The sequence below is a fragment of the Botryllus schlosseri genome, chromosome 7 (assembly GCF_051294905.1).
Source record: "Botryllus schlosseri isolate E-star chromosome 7, Bs_hap1, whole genome shotgun sequence".
Lineage (NCBI taxonomy): Eukaryota > Metazoa > Chordata > Ascidiacea > Stolidobranchia > Styelidae > Botryllus > Botryllus schlosseri.
In genome coordinates, this window is record NC_137242.1 from 19245730 (window position 1) to 19267568 (window position 21839).

Here is a 21839-nt window from a genome sequence, read left to right on the forward strand (position 1 = left end):
TCCTATCTCAGATTGACCGTTCGCTATGAGGTAGATAGTATCTACGAAAATTTAGTGCACGTACTTTATTAATTCTGGACACAATGATTCGAGTATTTGAACCTGAACCGAGTAATAATTTTAATGTTTCGAGTCGAGTAGTGAAAAACGATTTTTTTTGAGTACTGAAATTATACGCTTCTCACCACTGAAAGTTAATTTATCAACGACAATTATAGTTTCCTTACTAATTTTGACTACTGACGCCTTGAAACCTTCACTGGCGGTATCGTGGCATCGAAACATATAGTACAAAGCTACGAAGGTTACTGGACGTAGCACATTCCTGAATTCATGAATATCCCACAACATTGTCCCCAAGCGGAATGGAATGCGTGGTCGAAAACATACCCAAGTATCTTGTATGAGATGGATAACAGCCATTATATTATTTGTGGTGGCATAAACGGTACATATTTGAACTTTGACGTAAAACATTATATTATGACGTCATAATGAGTGATACTCGATTACTCGACTCGAAGCATATTACGTGATTCGGCATTGAATCACTCAGGTACTCGATTTTGCCCAGCACTACTGATTACAAAAACAAGTCCGCACCTTTGCATAGACTTACTCACGGGCTATTTTGGACGCTGATTACGGTCAACATCTTGGCCAGAGGTCTCAAACACGCGGCCCGCGAGATCATTTTGTGCGGCCCGCGAAGGCATTTTGGAATTTCAAGTATTCGACAATATATTCAAGTATCATATATCTTTTTCAGATTTAATAACTTAAAGTTCACTCTCAAACTACTACAAAAACCGGAAATGTAAACAATTACTTCACTATCACATCACTTCTAAAATCTACCATGCGGTGGAAGATCGCTTTTTCGTCACATTTCGGGTTCATGATGATAAATCATGACCCGTTGATGATTCGTGACTGAAAATTGTGATTTTGTTTGGTGCGACCTTTCGATTTTGGATTAACTGGGTGATAAAATGAAAATTACTCGAGTTGAGTCGGGTCAAAAGTTATAATCTGAGAAGGACTTGCGTCCCGGAATAGTGACTTGGTAATCCTGTGGACGCAACAATCTATGACACTGCCAATGGGAATAGTAATATTTCAAAATCCCATAGCTTGCGTTGCCCAAGGTATTAGATGTCAAATCAGGTCTGTATGGAAAATATTTGCATTCCGTGGCCCCCGTGACGTATTTTTGGTTATATCCCTGGTGTTGTTTGTTCTCTTTATCCATTTATTATCGGGGGCGACTAAGGTAGTGGTACGTCCCACAGCTGTACCACCAATGTATTCTTCGGCGATTCGTCATTTCTATTTCAGGGGTTCTTAACTAGGGGTCCGTAGTCCCTCCGTGGTACGAAGCACCACATCAGGGGGTACGAGATGCATTATCGAAATAGGCCTATATGCTGTGGAATATTTTCTGAGCCAATTTATTCAACTGGAAAATATTCTTCGCGCTACTCGCGATTTCATGTGAATGGGCTTTCTGATTTTTATATAGGTACCATCAGAAATTGTGTTGAAATTATACAGGAGGCACGGGAAATCTATTTTATTCAAATATTTGAAAATGTGATTTTTTTCGTGCCAAGCGTGAATAGTATAATAGTAAATTACATTTTTCACGATATTTGTGGAAGCCTGGCTGCAAGGTGCCGTCAAATAAGGCCTGCTTGGATATTATACATTGAATACCTCTATTATGATAGGTCTGCGGCCCGCGGCGACATTAAAATTAGGAAATTGGCCCGCGAACCCATTTGAGTTTGAGATCTCTGATCTTGGCGAACCCCAGAATAAAGGCAAATAACCCCACCTCCCACGTTTAGAACCACGATCTTCGAATGAAGCATTTAATCGGCCTTAACCGTCTTCAGGAATATACTGTTCTCCTGTGATTGCGATTACAATTAACCTTTTCTCAGAAAATAAAGGATATTTTTAGTTTTTGTTGCAGTCTTTGCGAGGGTGGTAGTCCTCATATTGAAAACAATATAGGGCCTACGTGGTAGTAAATCGCGCGCAGCGCAAAGAATAATTTCATGTTGCACAAAGTTTCCCCAACAATATTTCTTTTGTGCTGATTTACGAAAAAATTATGATCTTACGTCGAACCGTCAAAATTCCGGACATTTAGCCATATTTTAGAAATTCCTGCCGGACGCAGTTTGAACAGTGGAATTCTGGACATGTGCGAGAAATTATGGACGTATGGCGACCCTAATCTAGTATTAGTCTTCAATTCAAAGCAAATATCACGCATGATGACGTCACACCCGTATGAATAGCGTGGAAAGTTCAAATATGTGTCTTTTATGCGACCATATAATGCCAGTTCTGCATTGAATATAATGTGGTGCTTTTTCGACTTTATACCCAATCATTGCACTTTGTGACAAGGCTGTGGATCGGTTACGACTACACAGAAATGTTATTTCCACTAACGTGCGTGGTTTTGCATAAATGTTACGTATGCTGCCCCACGAACAACGCGGTTCACAGCCTTCCACATCGAGAAACAGTACAGAAACTATAATTGTCGTTGATAATTTAACTCTTAGCGTGAAGAACAGTGTCATTCCAATACTGTAAAAAGATGATATCTCACTATATACTCGACTCGGATCATTAGAATAAATACTCGATTCAGATTCGAGTACTCGGATCATTTTATCCAGCCCTATTCATATTTGTGAGCAAGGTTTTTCAAGCATGTGTATGTGCATGATGAAGAGCAGATTTCGTGCCCAGAATTTTCGTTGAACGTAATTTACGAGTGTGCCTTTTCATAACACTCAGAACAGATTTCGTCGTGGAGTAGCGTCAAGCTCATCCATCACAATGAAATGATGTTTGAAAGTGAAAATAGATGGTTTGAAGTGTTTTGTCTTTCAAATGCATACACTTTATGCAACATTAAAACATTAAAATCCATATTTTGTTTCATAGTCAACGTTGAGTTTCGGGCGTCAAAATGACAATGATGACTCGTCAATTCGCGCTCCTCACAAACGCAATTTCATGCATTTTATAAATGATTTCAATGAGCTGACTTCCTCAAATTTACAGTCAATGCAGTGATACATTATATCGTCATTACAACGTGTTGCAGTTGATGGTTATGTAGTGTAGAAAACATCGAATTCGTAATGAATCGGTGCACGCGTAACATATATCCTAAAACATGACTCTTATTTCATTCAGTATGATACGCAATCTTGCTGCAGTTGACATTGAATACCGAAATGCTTCTGAAAATGTCATCCAAGATTTGGATTATGTTCACTTTCGGATTCATGATTTACCTTCGTTCATCAGGTATGAAGTATTTGGGTTCCAATTCGAATAGATTGGAAATTTGTGATTTTGTAGCACAATTTTGCAAGAGAAGTTACATTGATGGTGAATGGATTTCCGAAGGAGATTGTGTGGTTGGTATTCAAATAGTTTGATGTCGCTAATGATCGTTCTATTTTGTGTACGTTTCATGAAGGGTCCGGAAATGATGTCGCAGATAATGAATGAACTTCGGAGCAAATCAGAAGATGAGAAGGAATGGACTGTGAGTTGAATTCAAAATCTTCCAAAGACCATGATGCATCGTTTATTATGTTATAAGTAAAGCTCGATTTAAATTTAAAATGACCATAAGCTCACAATAAGGTCGAGGCACCATCGAATTCTGTGCCACAACTTCGAACTTGAAAAAAGTGAAATTTTGAGATTTCTGAAATTTCGATTGTTGGTTGAATTTATATACAGGTTTTCCAGCGAAGAACGAACGGAGATGTGGATTTCTATCGAGGTTGGGTTGATTACGTGAAGGGATTTGGTAATTCTGAAGGAGATTACTGGCTCGGTATGAAGGTTTAGAATTTTTCTCATATCAACTTGTATGGTTTTATTGATCTTATCTTGGATACCATCTGTGCATTAAAGCCCATTGCATGATTTAATATCAATATCTCTAATACTTTGCTACGTTTGTATCCAGGGCTCGAAGAATTGCATGAAATGACAAAAGAAGGAAACATAGAATTGGAAATAAACATGATCACAAAAGACACTGGGATTTACTGGGTGGCTAAATACAGGCATGATTTATTAATAATAAATTCAGTTTGATGATTCTGTTAACAGGCATATTAAGAAATAATAATAGATTGGTGACATCAGGAATATAACGATTCATAAAATCCACAATATAAGAACCACTAGCTTGGATTCAGGGCTGTAACTTCCGTCCCCCACACCAGCCAATTGTACCAAAAAGCATTTCGTAAATAAACATGAATTTTAGCGTATTTTTGTGAGATTTATAAAACTTGATAATTTCCTCGCCCGTCACGTGATTTAATGTCGTTAGATGTCTTGATTTCAATATGGGTTCCCACCTAGAAATAAATACGCATGATCTATACCAGTGGTTCCTAACATGGGCGATATCGCCCCGCAGGGGGCAATTTGGCGGCCTAGGGGGGCGAAAATGACGAAGGGGGCGATATGGGGGCGAAAATGGACAGAGGGGGCAACAGGGGGCGATGACGCGTTAAAACGGCTATATAGGAGTCAAGTCGGAGAAATATCCTTTTTTTTATTTTTTTTAGTCAACCCACGGAAATTTAGTTGCAAAACTGTAAAATTCGACATCGAGCCGAAAAGTTGACCTTTTTTTTTAGTCAACCCACCGATGATTACAGATTGTATATTGATTTTCCGGTTCACAAAATCTGGGGGGCGATGATCGGCGTTGAGCTTGAAAAGGGGGAGATGAGTCGAAAAAGGTTGGGAACCACTGATCTATACAAATGGGCCTTTTTGTTTATTCATTACCGCGCCATCACACACCACGTTTTTCTTTTAGTTTAGTTAGAGCCTTTTCACCAACGTACCACTAAATGAGACGTTGAATATTTGCGCTGATGCTCTATATAACGGTAAGCTAATACCCCCTCCTTTCTCGAGAGCTACCTTCATTGAATTGATGAGAAACGCTGTGTGTTCTGTTGAATTTAGTTTCAACAATATCATGTTCCTACAATCTGATGGTGTTGCAATGGGATCACCATTGGGTCCTATTCTAGCCAATATATTTGTAGGATTCCATGAAGATAAGCTCTTCTCTTCTTGTATTAAACCGCCCTTATCATACCATCGCTATGTCGATGACACGTTCGTGATATTCGATAATGAATCAGACTGTGATAGTTTCCTGGAAAATTTAAACAAACTACATCCAGCATTGCAATTCACGTCGGAAAAAGAAATTAACAATCGCCTGTCATTCCTTGACGTTCTTGTGAAGAAACGGGACGGCAAATTCCTTACCTCCGTTTATAGGAAGCCCACATTTTCGGGTCATTACCTTCGATGGAGCTCTTTCAGCCCAAAAAGTCGTAAAATCAATTTAATCGGCACCTTGGTTCACCGGGCGTTGATGATTTGTTCCGAGGTCAAATTGAATAATGAACTTGACTACATCCGTAAAATTTTCATTGACAACGGATACCCAGAGTATGTTATTAAGCGGACAATAAGTAAAAAGTTAAGTCATTGGAATGATACCAAACCAGAAGAAACCCCCGAAGTAATTTCTCGTGAAAATAGGGATGTGTACATTCATCTTCCTTGGATTGGCCCGGTTTCTTATCGATTTGAGAAACAGATAACTTCAGCAGTCTACCGCTGTTATCCAGCGGTGAAAACCAATGTTGTTTTTACCACGATACCAATGTTTCCTGCAACCAGAAAGGACGTTCTCCCGGCTATAAAACAAAGCAACGTAATTTATGAATTCAAGTGCCACTGTGATTGTCGGTACGTAGGGAGAACTTCCAAACGGTTGCAGGACCGTATCAAAGAACACATTCCACCGTCTGTCAAATCTTATATCTCAAATTCTCAGCTTAACAATCCGCTTGTTCTTGAACGTAACCAGGCCATGGGTCAAAAATCTTCTATAGGCAAACATTTACTAGAAAATCAAACGTGTGCTGCTAACTATCACGAGGACATGTTCTCTATATTGGCTAAGGGTCGCAATTTATTTCATTTGTCTGTTCTTGAGTCCACCATCATTACTATGAGCAAACCTAGTCTATGCCAACAGAAAGAATTTGTGTATCATTTGAAAATCGCGCATTAACTTGTTTTGCTTCGCTATCTCCATGCCAACGCTGCAGTTCTCTCGTTTTCCCAACTTTGTATATTATCTCTGTGACGTCATAATTAGCGATACATATTGTTGCTGAACATAGTTATTCGAATTCTCGTATTATTGCTGACGATATTCCCCCTGACGAGGGTCAGCCGAAAAGCTTCGGGAATAAAATGAATATTTTATTCAAATGTGTCATGAAGTTCTGTACTCCTAAGCGTCTCTTTTAGTTACTGCTGTTTCGTTTTGGCCATTTCAATATCTTTTGACTATATACCAAACGGGAGGTCACGAAATACCACACATGTAACAAAGTGATCGAGAGTCCCGTCCGAACATTTAAGAATTATTAAAGTACGTGCACTAAATTTTCGTAGATGCTATCTACCTCATAGCGAACAGTCAATCTGAGAGAGGATAAAAATTTAAAGTAATGTACGGCATTGCCATTATTATAGACATTTCAAGTGCATTGAATCTGATTTGATAGCAGAACCGTGTTAATATCCAAGCGATTCTTCAGGGGTCGGCAACCCCGACACGCGTGCCATTTGTGGCTCGTGAAATCATTTTTCATGGCATGTCAAATGATTTGACGCACACAAGGTAATATATGACCATGTTTTTGCAAAAAGTGAAACAGGAGTTTTTTAAATGTACAAAGCTCGTCGGCGACCCCAAATTATTTTGTAAATCAAAATAAAATAGAGTCTTTTGTTGTGGATTTTATTCATCTTGAAAAATATTTCGCGCATGGCGCGGTTTCCTGGAACCTGGTTTCTTGATTATAATGTGGAAACCGCCCCAAAAATATAAAAATACATAAAACATATTTCTAAATGTGCATAGTGTGCAGATATGATTCCATGAGTATTGGCAATTTTGAAAGAACGGCAACCTATGTGTGAATCCGTTCGGACGCTTTAGTGCAGCCTGCGGGAGCGCGACTATATGGGTTATGAACCGGCATTTCGCCACTGGGCATATTCACGCTAGGAGACACGACCTCGGCAGAAAGTTTCGGCAACATGCCCCAATGCGTCTCCGTGCGGTGTGTGCGCTGCCAAAATTGGCGGCAACAATGAATATTATAACCATCGCATGTTAGTAAAACGGCCGACATTGATATGTCCACTGTCCAGGCGCCGAATAATAAATGCGTCGCAGCTTGAGCCCCACTTATCAAAACGGATCCGCCGAGGATAATAATGAGCACCGTGTTTCACGAAAGGAGATATTCTTTTAATTTCGTCTGATACGTGATAGCGATTCCAATATATCTGGAACAACGACCTATACCGCTTTACCGCGACCTTTACAGACAAATATAGCACCAGACCAACCTAATGGGACATCAAACCGACTGGTATGATACATGGGCTGGGCATATTTTGTCATCATTTGGCCATATCATCGTCACAACGTTGATGTGCCCGTCACTTATGGGCAATAGTACCTATTACATCGGACTTGGAAAGGACCAAAGCAACTGCAGAATATCAATCAAAGCGCGACTAAGAATAAATGATGCATATGATTCGTACATTAAGCGTCTATAGTGCGGGAGCGACTACAATTTATATTCTTCGCGACAAATACTTTAAGATTCACTGGCGTAACCGATGCCATAGCTGCAATTAAGCGGTTGGTGGGATTCTTTGCTTTAAACGCTAAATATGACAAAATTCAAAATGTTTGGTACGCGAGTTGGTAATATTTAAACATTTTTTTAACATTTTGACACGCTGCATGCGAAAGGTTGCCGAGCCTGGGATTATATGATGTAGCACTGCGATATCTTTAATTCTTAATACGTCACGTTGTCGGAATTTCGAGGTCATTATTCAGCATTAGCGCCTGTTCTTAATTTCTGCAATTTCTGCATTGGACCCGGATCCGACAACTAGAGACTGTCCGTATCCGGATACTCTGGGAATGCAACCTTTGATGCTTTCTCACGTGGCGACCATGAACGTTTCTCCACGAAAGACGCCGATCACGATACTCATCGTGCGAATTGCGCTTCTAACTGCGAAGGAGCCAGGTGGTATGCTGGCTGCAGTCTCGCCAATCTGAATGCAAACTTCCATAAATCTGGCTGGCAGGGTTTTTGGTGGAATAGTCCCTCCTTCCTCCTGCGCTACTCGGAAATGAAGTTTCGTAGGAGATTGTGAAAAGAAAGATAGATTTCGAAAGACGGTCATTATCTGAAAATAACGAGTGGATTATTCATTACTGACGTACCATCGATTTAGATCAGTGGTTCTTAACCTTTTTTCCACAAGCGCCCCCTTTCAAAAATTATCGTGCTCCAGCGCCCCCCAACTCATATTGTAAGGACTGTAATAAAGGCAATGGGTAAGAAGGAGGGCCCTAACAGTACTTTGTCAGCCCACCTAAAGAAACTATTGTCTTGCTCAGCCATAGCGTGGTAAACCAAAATTCTTAGGGATTCGCCCCCGAGAACCCCGTCGCGTTATGTCGATGGTCAGCAAAGTTTTTGTGGCCTTGTTGCCCTAGGCACCAAAATTTTATATAATGCATGAATGAATGGGTGGTAATTGCATTATTTGCATATATATGTCGCTATAAAGTTTTCATCCTCCCAGTCCACGTAATCAGATTTACCAGTAGCGCTGAGTGAGCTGTAGTATTGGAAAATGAAGGCCACGTAATTAATAATTGAACATATTCGGGCGTGCCCGTTGGTACAATCAACTCATTACATGTTGTTACTTTGTTACCTCTTGTCCGCTATACAGTCAAAATATATGGAAACGCATAAACGTATTAAACTAAAGTAAGCACACGATTCAAAAATCTTCAGTGGCGAAAAAATTTCTCTGATGGGTGTTATTTGTCCTGTGGGGTGCAGATTGCGACGACTTGATAATTCGGCACGAGCGATTTAAGCACCTATGGACAATTAGACTGATATACATCGGAGTTTACGGTCAACATAACCACAATCCTCTTCGGCTAAGGTTTTCTCGCTGATGATCTTTTTGACACACATTTCGGAGTCCCATATCGACCGGAACTCCATATGTCTTTGTGCATCGTTGCGTGATAATGGCCGACACCCAAATGCCTATTTCTATTTTCTATAATTATGCGTATTCTTCCGTGAGGGAGTCGTCAAAACATGATGTGTAATTTATGTTCATTAACCGAAGTAATTTAGGGCACGCTTCGAGCTCACCGATTGGGGGTTTGGGTTGCAGCAGTTTCGGCCCCCCTGGAAAGAGGTCAAAGTCCTGTCGGTCTTTTCGGAACTTTGATATTGGAAATATTTCGCGCTTTAATCACGCTCGAGGACCATTCGACTATAATAATTGTGTGTGGTATATTCAGGGTCAAATCAAGATTGTTATAACAATCGGGTACGGTCTCATACCCTGCGTTTCGAACCATCCCGAATCCACTTCTGCGATTGGCAATACGGGGAAATTAGTGGTATCAGATTCTGGCTTAGTGCTTTGCGTAACTATAAATAAGTCAACTGAGAATGGGATGCATATATCTGCTCACATTGAATTTATTGCTGTACCCAGTTATAATTTTAACATGAATGTATTCCAAACAAGGCAACTCATATTATATAACGTTCATGTGAAGTTGTGAACCACAACACTATCATCCTTTATGATACGATGAAGAAATACTATGACGATTTAATTTTGTAGCTCTCAAATACAAGTATATTTAGTTATTAATTTCGTGCACTAAGCTTCAAAACTTATTTAATGTACAAGGGGGTATCACTCTCGAAAGTGATATAGAGTGCCTCCTTCTTCGATTTTCACATGCTGCGCGCTGCGGGATATAATACCTAATTCGGAAGAGTTTGTTGGAAAAAAAACCTAGCAAGCGTGACGGCAGTGTTTTAACGGGAAATTGACGATCTAAAAGTACGCGCAATTCGTTTTACATTAATTATAATAACCCACTACATTTATGAAAACATATGTAGCAAACATCGTCGCACAGCGCGACCAAAAAATTCATGATTTGACATGTTTTGCGAGATGTTAATTTACTCTGAATACTTATTAAGGATATGTCCTACTACCGCATCATCAACTGCGAAGCCATTTTTCTTCAGCGCCCCCCTTATCGCCCCCCTGAGCCCAGCGCCCCCCATATCGCCCCCCTGAGCCCAGCGCCAGCGCCCCTTGGGGGACGCTGGAGGCAAGGTTAAGAACCACTGATTTAAATATTTGACATATATTTGCTCAAGCGGTTCTGAATTAAACGGATTGCGCTCATATCGTGTGAAATGAAGATAACATGTTTAGTGTTGCTCTGTTTCCTTCTTAGTAGTAGCATTCAGAGGTGGTCAAAGTAGTCGAGAAAGCTACTCAAGTAGAAGTAGAAGTAGCGACGAAAAAATCTACTCAAGTACGAGTAGAAGTACTTCTTCCATAAGCAACCTAAAACTACTTGAAGTATAAGTAGAATTGACTGACTTTAAAAGTACCCAAGTAAGTAAGTAGTTGTGAAAACAATCCTAATTTGTTCACATGGATTGTATAAAGGTGCAAATTGAGCTATGCGAGAGGTGACGAGCTTGATTCATATTGATGCATACCAGTAGGTATCCAATTTTCGATAGCATAAGCATTCGTCCACATCATTGGATGGTGGTGGCGAGATAGCGCAGTGGAATAATCCGCGGCTGCAACACCAATGGGTGGAGGTTCGAGTCCGACCGAGGTCGACTTCCGAATTCCGATACCTAAGTGTTGGAGGTTTACCTAGGCTCCTCCTCGTCACCTCATCCGTGTATGCGGTGACTTACAAAAGCCTAGAGGTGGGCCGTGCTATAAGTCGGCAGTTACGGAAAATAAAAAGAATATCGACCTGGTGTAAATGACCATAGTAGTCGACAAACACCATGAATACCCCAAAAACAAAAAAACAAAAAACATCATTGGATGAAAATGATAGGATTCATACGGAAATGCGAAACTTATCCTGTTTTCTCCAACAGCACGTTTTATAAAATAGCATGGTATGGCGCCATCTTCCATATTATATAAGGTCCGTATAGTTTAGTCCAAGATCAATACGGAGAAGTTGTATAGGATACGGTGTAAAGACTTTGCGCGATTAGTAAACGTTAATAAAAAATATGGTGGACCGAAAAAATGCCATATTGTGTAGCTTTATTTCCGGAATTAAAGGCATTGCTACACTTGCTTTTATACTTCAACATGTATGTTGTCAAGACAAAAGAACTGATATTAATTATAACTCAAAGTATATGATACTGGGAATTGAAAATGAAACATAAATACTAGTTCTAAAAGTGGAACACGTTTTTCATGCCTTTAGTCCAGGAAGTGTCAAAGGTGGTATGCTGAAACAGCTTTAAAACCAACACTTTTGCAGGTTAGGACGCGCCATGGACATGCTAGATTTCGATGTGACAAGTAAATGCTAGATTGCGAAACATCAGTTTCAAACGTTATGATGAGCCATATATACTGCGATGAATTATTTCATATACGGGCGAAGGGCGACAATGTGGTGTGAACTCAGGGATATCTAGTTCTAGATATCCCTGTGTGAAAGGAATCACGCCAACCCGCTAGCTAAATTATATTCATCGATACTTTCCTGAAATCATACTAGTAACGCCGCATCCACTGCGCGCGAAGCGCAACGAAAATTTTGGGCTTTACTCAACTTATATGGAAATTAAATGTTGATACTCCATGAAAACAGCCCCAAAATTCCTCAGGCTATATTCTTGATTGGAAGATTGAACTACTTCTACTTGACAAACTGAAAATAGCGAAAAGTGAGTAAGCAGATCACAAAATATTATGAAGTAGAAGTAGAAGTAGCAAAAATCAGATCTACTTGAGTAAGTACCAGAAGTAGAGGAAACTACTTTAGTACTTCGAAAAAGTAGAAGTACTTCGTTACTGACCACCTCGGGTAGCATTGATATAATTAAACAGGCTCAAGGAACGAGTGCCAGGTCATCGATTTGTCACGCCCACAACTTTTAAACTTCATCAACAAACCAATTTCATCAATTATAAGAGGTACCTTGACGAGATCTCGGCACGATTCAATTCGAGTTTGAATTTACCACACTTCCACTTCCATTGAGTAGCACTACATTGACAACCTCAGCAAATTAGAGGTAGGGCCTATAGCAGTGGTCGGGAACCTTTTTGGACCGAAGAGCCATATTGACCCAATATTTTCAAATTCAAATCCTAAAAAACCATAAATGCCAATCAACTATTACGTCAAAATTAAAATTTCGTGACGTATCTATTGGCAGCACTAATACATGGAGTTTTTAGTGTGCGCCATATTTTCTCGACTCACGTGCCTAGGTGGGGTCAAACATGGTCACTATAGCAGTACATACATTGGAACCTGCAATGAATATTGGTATTTTCTATTGATGTTCATGTTCATGAACGACCAGATTTTGAACATTTTTACTCCTAAAATCAAGAAATTTTCAATTTATTGTTCAAAAATAAAGCGCGAAAGGAATCTATATTCACTGATATGAATCGAATGTAATTGTCGCACTGACTCCCAATATCTAAATATTAATCGACTTCTCCAGTATTCGGCTAGCAAAACGTTACATTGTAACGGAGGTATACTAGAAAACTACTTACCAATTGAGAACATGGATAGGTACGGCGTTGTCTGTCATTTGAATTACTATATTCGAATGCCACTTCCAATGCAGTTGTTCATTTCTCGGCGTAGATCAAGAAAACAATGTGTCATACAAAGGATCGCCATGTCTGCTATTTAGGGATGGTGTGAACGTGAGGTTCACGTTCGCGTTCTGTGTGTGAACCTCGGAAATTTAGAGGTTCACGTTCGCAAACGAACCTTGATAGGTTCTGCACTGTGAACCTTTTTCATATATTACAATTTTCAAGTCATTATGACGTATAACATCTTTGGTTGAAATTTATTGCACTCTATGCATAGCGTTGGCAGCATACAAAATCAACACTAAACGAGCATGACCCTTGACAATCTCAAAAATTTTACCTGCTTTGTTACAAAAGTTTGCTCAAAATATCCAGCTTTCTGTTGGTGAATATTTAGTGACACTGTGCTGTGAGCTGGGCCCGCAATCACTCAACATCAAGAGCGAAATACGCTACATGTATAGGTAGTCAGCTAATGATGTTTATTCAACCAATTAATGAAATTGATATCGTTGTCTGTCGTAAAAAATTTAGCAAGCGCACCGGGTCCATCTCGATTTCATGTGTTAATTGTATCATAAAAATCAAATCCGAGCGATTGACCCAAGGGGTGTTGGCTACTGCTGCATAACTTGTTAAAACAGGTAAAACCCGTTTTATACTCTGCTCAATATCAAAGTAGAGCAACAGTCAGACGCCGGATACATTGTCCGGTCAGGCCTAGACCGTTAAAGGGCGTAAGCTTATATTCCCTTGCAATTCTTCGTCGAAATTGTTGTCAAAGCGATGGAAGATATTGATTTTATAGGATTATTATATCATTTGATTGCTCCAGTTGATACATTAGGCGACGCTTAAAAAGTCAGGATGTACTTCAGCATTGTGACATTACGTGGCCCAAGTAGTTGCTAGGTATCGTGCACATTATTATATATCACTTCCCTGGAATTTAGGGATGGAATCAGAAATATGACGTCATGAGGTTCACGTTCGCGTTCACACAGAACCTTTCAAAAAAGGTTCGCGTTCACACGAACCTGAACCTTCCAGAGGTTCACACTATCCCTACTGCTATTCTCTTTGATCAATCCAAAATTTCGAGGCGCGCGATGTCGGTTAGATCGAATTCGCGAGTGATGTAGTCGCAGCCGCAAGAGCAACCTAAAAGTTTGAGGATTCTGAAAAGGGGAATACGAGACTCTAACCCTGGACACCCCACTTCCTTGACCTCTCAAAGACATGTTCTAGGCTGCCACGAGAATAATTATTCGGGACGTAATGAAAATTTAATAACAAGTTGCTGCAATATTGATAAATTTATTGAAAAATTAAAAAAAATTTGAAGAGCCATATCTTATACCCAAAAGAGCCATATATGGCTCGCGAGCCATAGGTTCCCGACCACTGCTCTAAACGGTGACTTGGACTCGGACTCGACTCGGTGCTGAATTGAAAATGACTCGACTTGACTCGAGTCAAAACCACAAAAATAAGATTGAATCGTGACTCGGAACCATGTGACTTGGTTACAACCCTGCCTAAAGGGCATATGTACGTCAAGGTGCAATGCATCAACGCCATGGTTTCCCGGCCACAGAGTTGAACATGCATTCACTGCAGGCAGATTGAATAAGGAAATACCGCAATTATATCATGAAACAGACATGGTAATAAATGTGGAAAAGTTGACGTGACACTGACGAGGTCCGCCAATGTTAATACAGATTGCAGGGTTCGCCAAATCAAAACAGCTCGAGGGCCACTAGTGAAATATCGTAGAGGTGACGTGTTGCGAGAATGCATATCGGGTCAAAATAGGCCTCGCCGTTCAGCAACCACGTTTTTAAAACTTTACGTCTGTACAAAGCTGTCCTCTATAACATGGGCGAAGGGCATAGCAAAAGTAATAATATTTTATTAGAGAACTACAATTATAATAAAAAGTATCATGATCATCACTATGATTTTTATCTATGAGCTGTGAGCGATACCAAATAACGCCTTTAGCGACTAAGAAATCGCGGGCTGGCGAGACACGATAATAGTTGAATGACTATATCAGCAGTCTATCACCTCGCCATGCTTGATCTTGTGGGAAAGTCCTTAGTCGTTTTCTAGGCTTCTCGGTATTGCCAGTGTCTGTGTCATCGCACATCAAGGCAATATGTCCATTTTTATCTGATGCTTGTATCTACCTCGATGGAATGCTGTTGTCATCGCCGAAGCCATTTCAGCTTGTGATGAATAGTGATGTTGGGCACAGGATCACAAATCATTTGAACCATATTTTGTGACTGAAATCACTTTCAGAATTTCAGAATGCTTTACCAATGCTTCATCCGAAACCTCAAATAAGATAGAGGGTCGCAATGTATGACCTCTCGGGAGGCGTGTTGGTGACCACTGGATTAGAGTGTTTAAGCAATATAGCATAGCAACTGCTTATATCTTCTTTTGAATATGTACAGCCAGGGCCTATGATATTCGTAGGCCCCGGTACAACTCTATATTGGACGTGGACTTTTTGAAACTATGGGAATGAAATATGCACATCCGGCTGGTATCTATTGTATTTATAAGTCATAGATAGTGTATATCACCTATCGTGACAGAATCACCGATGTAGACGTCAGTTGACAGTGAAAGTCCATCTCATAAAGTCATAATCTGAAAAAAACTCGAAATGCAATATTATCAACGTAGGCCTATTCGGTAATCCTTCTAGAAATGCGCTGTTTCTCAGTGTTTTAAAACACTTTGTTTGAAACATGTCTAAAGCAGTGATTCAAAAAATGCCTTTGAGAAGAATTCAAGTATATTTCAAGTATAATTATGCCATAATTGTGTTAGTACTATCGTAGGGTTACCATACATCCTCTTTTAAGAGGATTTGTCCTCTTTTTTGACTTTTTTGAAAGTGTCCTCGGAGGACGCCCAAATGTCCTTTTTTTTAAGAAGTTTTGTTAAATATAGCATATAATACGACTTAAATATGTTAAATCAGCACTAAGGTAACGCTCCGGCGGCTGTTTCAGGAGCTGAACCGTCAAGTTGACCTTTTTTAATTCAACCAACCACAAAGTTGGAAAAAAGTTACCATTTTTCCGGATTTTACTCCAGGATTCTAGGTCTGAAAATTTCGAAGAAGTGTCCTCTTTTCAGATTTCCAAAATATGGTAACCCTATGCATGTTGTTGTTGTTTGTAGTATTCATGGTGTTTATCGACTCCAATGGTAATTTACACCAGGCCGATATTCGTTATTCATGATTCCGTAACTGCCGACTTGTAGCACGGCACGGTTCTATACTTTTTGTAATACACCGCTTACGCGGATAATATGGCGCGGAGAAGCCTAGATAAACCACCAACACTTAGATATGAGTTCTGGAGTCGATCTCGGCTGGACTCAAACCCACAAACCATTGGTGTTGTATGGCTTTGAATTATACCACTACGCTATCTCGCCACACTCCGAAAAAAACATGTAGTAGGCTATGAGCCTATATACGGACGATTTGCACCCGATATAGTTAGCGCACGTATGGAATGGTTGTATCCCGTGAAATCGTCGTTGCTTAACAATTATAGCACGTTGGTATAAGAATGGATGTTCTGCTGATGATCATGATGATGGCCGACCGCAAAATTCTCCATACCGATGCAGTCCTGGTCAGGGATATAGAGAGGAGATACAGGAGTCGGAAGACTTTTTCGTCAACGGAACCATCCCAGCAAACACGAGATATATTTCTGACATGTTGAGATATCTTTTTCTTGTCCTAATTTTGTCCAAATTATATCTTGTACTGAAACATATCATAAATATATCTCGCTGATATGTCCCAGATTATATATTTCTGTATATATCAATAAGATATAAATTGTAGATATTATTTGTATCGCGCCGTACGTATATGCTATATCTCGAAAATACATGAGGGCTGAGAAATTCGATTTGGCTAGAGGTGTATGGATTTCAGCGTATCAAAGCATTTCAAGGGGTATTGATCAAATGAAAGTCATCACTTGACTCAGGATTATTTATCGTCATGCGACATAAACGGAATATATTAAATCCCCGGTCGACGTTTCGGACTTTTAGTTGTTACTACTCATGTGGCGAACATTCGCAATCCTTGAAAGATATGTGAACAGCGTTTCTCGGACGCCATGTTTGAATGGATTACTGTTTTTCAACTGCATTGTGCAGTGCACTGCACACATTCCACGGGTTCAAGTATCCGACAGGATTGGTTGAGATCGAAAAAGTTTCAATGCAGCAGCAAAAATATTGTTATTTTATTCATATCGTTAAAATTATTTCGGCTCGAAGCTTTTCGACGCAGCAGCGAACGTCAACATGTATGAAGAATTTTGTCTTTGTGCCGTAATAATGCCAAGTACACATAGAGTCACGATTGGTTGAAAACGAACGAAAAAGTTCGGGTCAGGGATCACGTGATTCAAGGTTCCGTCAGGAGGATTGATTGAGAAGACAAGCCACTTCCCACCGCGAGGGAAATCGCTTTTACAAAGGGCATTGAACCTGCACGTTCCGTAGGGCTTTAGACTTGAGTGCGTAATGAATTTACCGTTTGTTGTTAATATTGCCATATTGCCTGTCATTTAATGTACTGTTTGATTGTTTTCTTTGTGTTTGCAGATTCCTATCACTTTAGCTTTTCTGAATCCGCAGTAATATGCAGTCTGACAAAAGGTGAATATGCTGTACTGTTTGTGGAGGAGGAAGAATCGGTTGCTGTATAACATAGGGGCTGGAAAGCCAATGTGGAGGTGAGATCATTCGTTCACTCCTTACTGATATGTTACCGGTAGCTACCGGTAATTGATTGTGAATTGTGTAAAACTGTTTGCATATATTCAGAAAGTACCGGTATTGCATTGCTTGTGGTTAGAAATAGGACACTGTAAAACTCGCAAAAGCAAGGCATATTCAGGTAATTGTAGGTATCTTTTACAATATTGTCGCTGTAGGCCTCAAGATATCATCGATTAGTTATGGAATTAAACTGCCGGTAACTATACAGCAGGGTTTTGCAGTTGGTTACGGGTGTTTTGCGGTTGTCCAGAAGGGTTTTGGTGGAACCTAACAGGGTGTTGCTGGTGATTAGCAGGGTTTTCCGGTTGTCTAAGAGAGTTTTGCGGGTGAAAATAGGGTTTTGCGGTTGTCTAAGAGAGTGCTGCGGGTGAAAAATAGGGTTTTGCGGTTGTCTAAGAGAGTTTTGCGGGTGAAAAATAGGGTTTTGCGGTTGTCCAAGAGAGTTTTGAAGTTGTATAGGAGAGTTTTGCGGTTGACTACCAGAGTTTTGCGGTCGTAAAGAAGAGTTCTGCAGATAACTAGCAGGGTTTTGAAGGTGACTATAGCAGTAGTCTACCTCAAAACTCTCCTATACAACTTCAAAACTCTCTTGGACAACCGCAAAACTCCCTAAGCAACCGCTAAACTCCTTAGTAGTCAACCGCAAAACCCCATTTTGCACCTGCAGAACTCTCTTAGACAACCGCAAAACCTTGTTAGGTAACCACAAAACCCTTCTGGACAACCGCAAAACCCTCGCAGCCAACTGCAAAACCCTGCTAGTCACCCGCAAAACCCTGCTGTATAGTTACCGGCAGTTTAATTCCATAACTAATCCATGATATCTTGAGGCCTACAGCGACAATATTGTAAAAGATACTCACAATTACCTGAATATGCCTTGCTTTTGTGAGTTTTGCAAGTTTTGCGGGTTTTGCGAGTTTTGCGAGTTTGCGGTTGTATAGGAGAGTTTTGCGGTTGTTCAGGAGAGTTTTGCGGTTGTATAGCAGAGTTTTGCCGTTGACTACTGCTAGTCACCTTCAAAACCCTGCTAGTTACCTGCGAAACTCTTTCATACAACAGCAAAACTCTGGTAGTCAAACGCAAAACTCTCCTATACAACCGCAAAACTCTCTTGGACAACCTCAAAACTCTCCTATACAACCGCAAAACTCCAGTAGTCAACCGCAAAACTCTCCTAATCAACCGCAATACTCTCCTATACAATCGCAGAACTCCTATACAACCCTGTTAGGTTCCCACAAAACCCTTCTGAACAACCGCAAAACCCCATTTTGCACCTGCAGAACTCTCTTAGACAACCGCAAAACCTTGTTAGGTAACCACAAAACCCTGCTAGTCACCCGCAAAACCCTGCTGTATAGTTACCGGCAGTTTAATTCCATAACTAATCCATGATATCTTGAGGCCTACAGCGACAATATTATAAAAGATACTCACAATTACCTGAATATGCCTTGCTTTTGTGAGTTTTGCAAGTTTTGCGGGTTTGCGGTTGTATAGGAGAGTTTTGCGGTCCCCCAAGAGAGTTTTGCGGTTGTATAGGAGAGTTTTGCGGTTGTTCAGGAGAGTTTTGCGGTTGTATAGCAGAGTTTTGCCGTTGACTACTGCTAGTCACCTTCAAAACCCTGCTAGTTACCTGCGAAACTCTTTCGTACAACAGCAAAACTCTGGTAGTCAAACGTAAAACTCTCCTATACAACCGCAAAACTCTCTTGGACAACCTCAAAACTCTCCTATACAACCGCAAAACTCCAGTAGTCAACCGCAAAACTCTCCTAAACAACCGCAATACTCTCCTATACAATCGCAAAACTCCTATACAACCCTGTTAGGTTCCCACAAAACCCTTCTGAACAACCGCAAACCCTCGTTGCCAACTGCAAAACCCTGCTGTATAGTTACCGGCAGTTTAATTCAATACCTAATCCATGATATCTTGAGGCCTACAGCGACAATATTGTAAAAGATACCTACAATTACCTGAATAAGCCTTGCTTTTGCGAGTTTTGCGTGTTTTACAGTGTCCTGCTAAAAATACCTATACTAAGACAAGAAGAGGAAGTCCCAATAACATATGATAGCAATTGGTCCCTGTACAAAATACATATGATATGCTCAGTCAGTAACGGAACTTAGAATTTGCAAATGTACATTGCATAATTATCAGCACAATCTTCATCATCCATCTGTTTTAGATGAATGAAATATGGTTTTGAAGTATATGGTGCGAGCTGCGGAGAGTAGTGACTTGCCTTTGGATGTTTAAAGATGGAGCAGAATGACCAGAACAGAAACGTCAGCCAAACAAAAAAATTTTGGATACTTCTGTGTCAACGAATGGTAACCTTTTACTCTGTCTGGTATGTTATACACGTAGAATATATAAACAAGCAAAATTTTCATACTTTCTAGATGGGGCCAGTATTGCAAGGAGACATATGCAGACACCAGACATGCCAAATTCAAGAATGCCATCATCAAGTTTTGAGAGTGAAAATCATGATCATAACATGGAAAGTAGCAGCCAGCTGCAGGAACTACCCCAGGCAGTAAGTTCCTAGCAATATGATTTCTTCTCAAATTTGAGTGCGGTAATTTAAAGTAATTCTGTATTTAAGATGCTCCTTCATTTGAAAGTATTGTTGACTTAGAAAACTCTGAACGTCAAGAATGTGCTGGCTTATTACAGAGCATTGGTAAGCTTCTCGCATATGGTCAAACTGGCTATCTTGTAATCAAATCTATTTTTAGCTGCTCTGTATTGTACATCCACACCTGCAAAGCTGTGCGATATCGAATCTTCTAGTTCGTCCGTAGACAATTGCGACGTTTCGTTACCTGAAGATATGAAGTTGGAGCTGAACCAGATGCATGCAGCTGAACTAGATGATGGATCTCATGGAAGGTCATATGAACAACGACATCACGGCAGTTGCCCGGTATTGCTGAAAGATGTTATTGAAGATCCGTGTCAAACCTTGTCTCAACTGTAACGCCTAGAAGACGACTTGAACAGGGGCAATTACAAGACGTCTGAACTGGTATGTTTTTGTTCCTCATTTGAATGAAGCGCTTGTTCGTCCAAATCATGCCATAAGTGCTAGCGTTATTAGTAGGGCAAGTTTTTGACACTGATTTTTACAGCTTCTGGCAGCTTCCTAAATACTCATAAGATATGTAGAATGCTCCGAATTACTCGTAAGATATGTAGAATGCTGTTTCAAGCTGTTTGAAGGAATCTTATAGTGCAACGTTTTGCAACTTTTGTCCATTTTTTTCGTGCAACATTTTGCAACTTGCTCGATTTTTCATGAAAGTATTTTCGATTCTGGTGAAATACACGGCCAAATTCGACTGAAACACCGTAAATCAGCACCGAAGTAAGGCTTTTACCGGTATTTCGGGAGCTGAGCCGGAAAATTGACCTTTTTTTTAGTCAATCTGGGAAGTTGACCTTTTTTTTTAGTCAACGAGCAAAATGTGGTCCAAATGGTCCGTGGACATATGAGCATACGACATTACAGCATGCGACACATGAGCATGTGGGTTAAATTACGGGTTAGGGGTAGGTTAGGGTTGGGTTAGCGCTAGAACTTAGGTTAGGATATATGTAAGGGTTAATTTCAGGTCTATGTTTCGGGTTAGGGTAAGTTTTTGGGTTGTACAGTCACATGCTGAAGTGACGCATGCTGATGTGTTCCATGCTGAACTGTCGTTTTCCATTGTGTCGCATGCTCATTGCTCATATGTCAGGCAACCGGTCAAAATGCAACCTCCGCAACTTTTTTCAAAAATAAATGCAACTTTCCACGAATTTAACTGCAACAAAAACTTGCCCTAGTTATTAGTATGGCTTTTACCAAGAACACATCAGAAGTTATTGATCATTCTACCACAAACGTAAAAGTCAGTACCGTACTTGTACCACTGATTTGCAATCACGAGGTGGTTCCTTCTGCCTTGGTGTGTACGTTATCAAAGTCGAGCAACGTTGGTTGTGTCAACAGGAGTTTCTGCGTAATCTAAATATTGTACGTTGATCCCAAATCATCTGTTCGGCTCGATTAATCGACCGTTTTTTTGCGGTGACATATTTGGTGATAAAGACCTGCTGA

General features: G+C 40.2%; 1 protein-coding gene and 1 long non-coding RNA gene across 2 annotated transcripts; both read left to right on the forward strand.

Moving 5' to 3' along the window:
• The first annotated feature begins 3218 nt into the window (after positions 1-3218).
• LOC145442924 (angiopoietin-related protein 2-like) lies at positions 3219-16835 on the forward strand. Its single transcript, XM_080320973.1, has 5 exons — positions 3219-3339; positions 3394-3452; positions 3515-3583; positions 3784-3880; positions 4016-16835. Exons 1-5 carry the CDS (start codon positions 3267-3269, stop codon positions 4144-4146), a joined length of 429 nt encoding a protein of 142 aa, XP_080177099.1. The 5' UTR covers positions 3219-3266; the 3' UTR covers positions 4147-16835.
• A 348-nt stretch (positions 16836-17183) lies between these two features.
• Positions 17184-20848, forward strand: LOC145442947 (uncharacterized). The gene is made up of 5 exons (XR_013916194.1): positions 17184-17675; positions 19920-20064; positions 20137-20273; positions 20343-20420; positions 20476-20848. It is a non-coding gene; the product is annotated as an uncharacterized LOC145442947 (long non-coding RNA).
• The last annotated feature ends 991 nt before the right edge of the window (positions 20849-21839 follow it).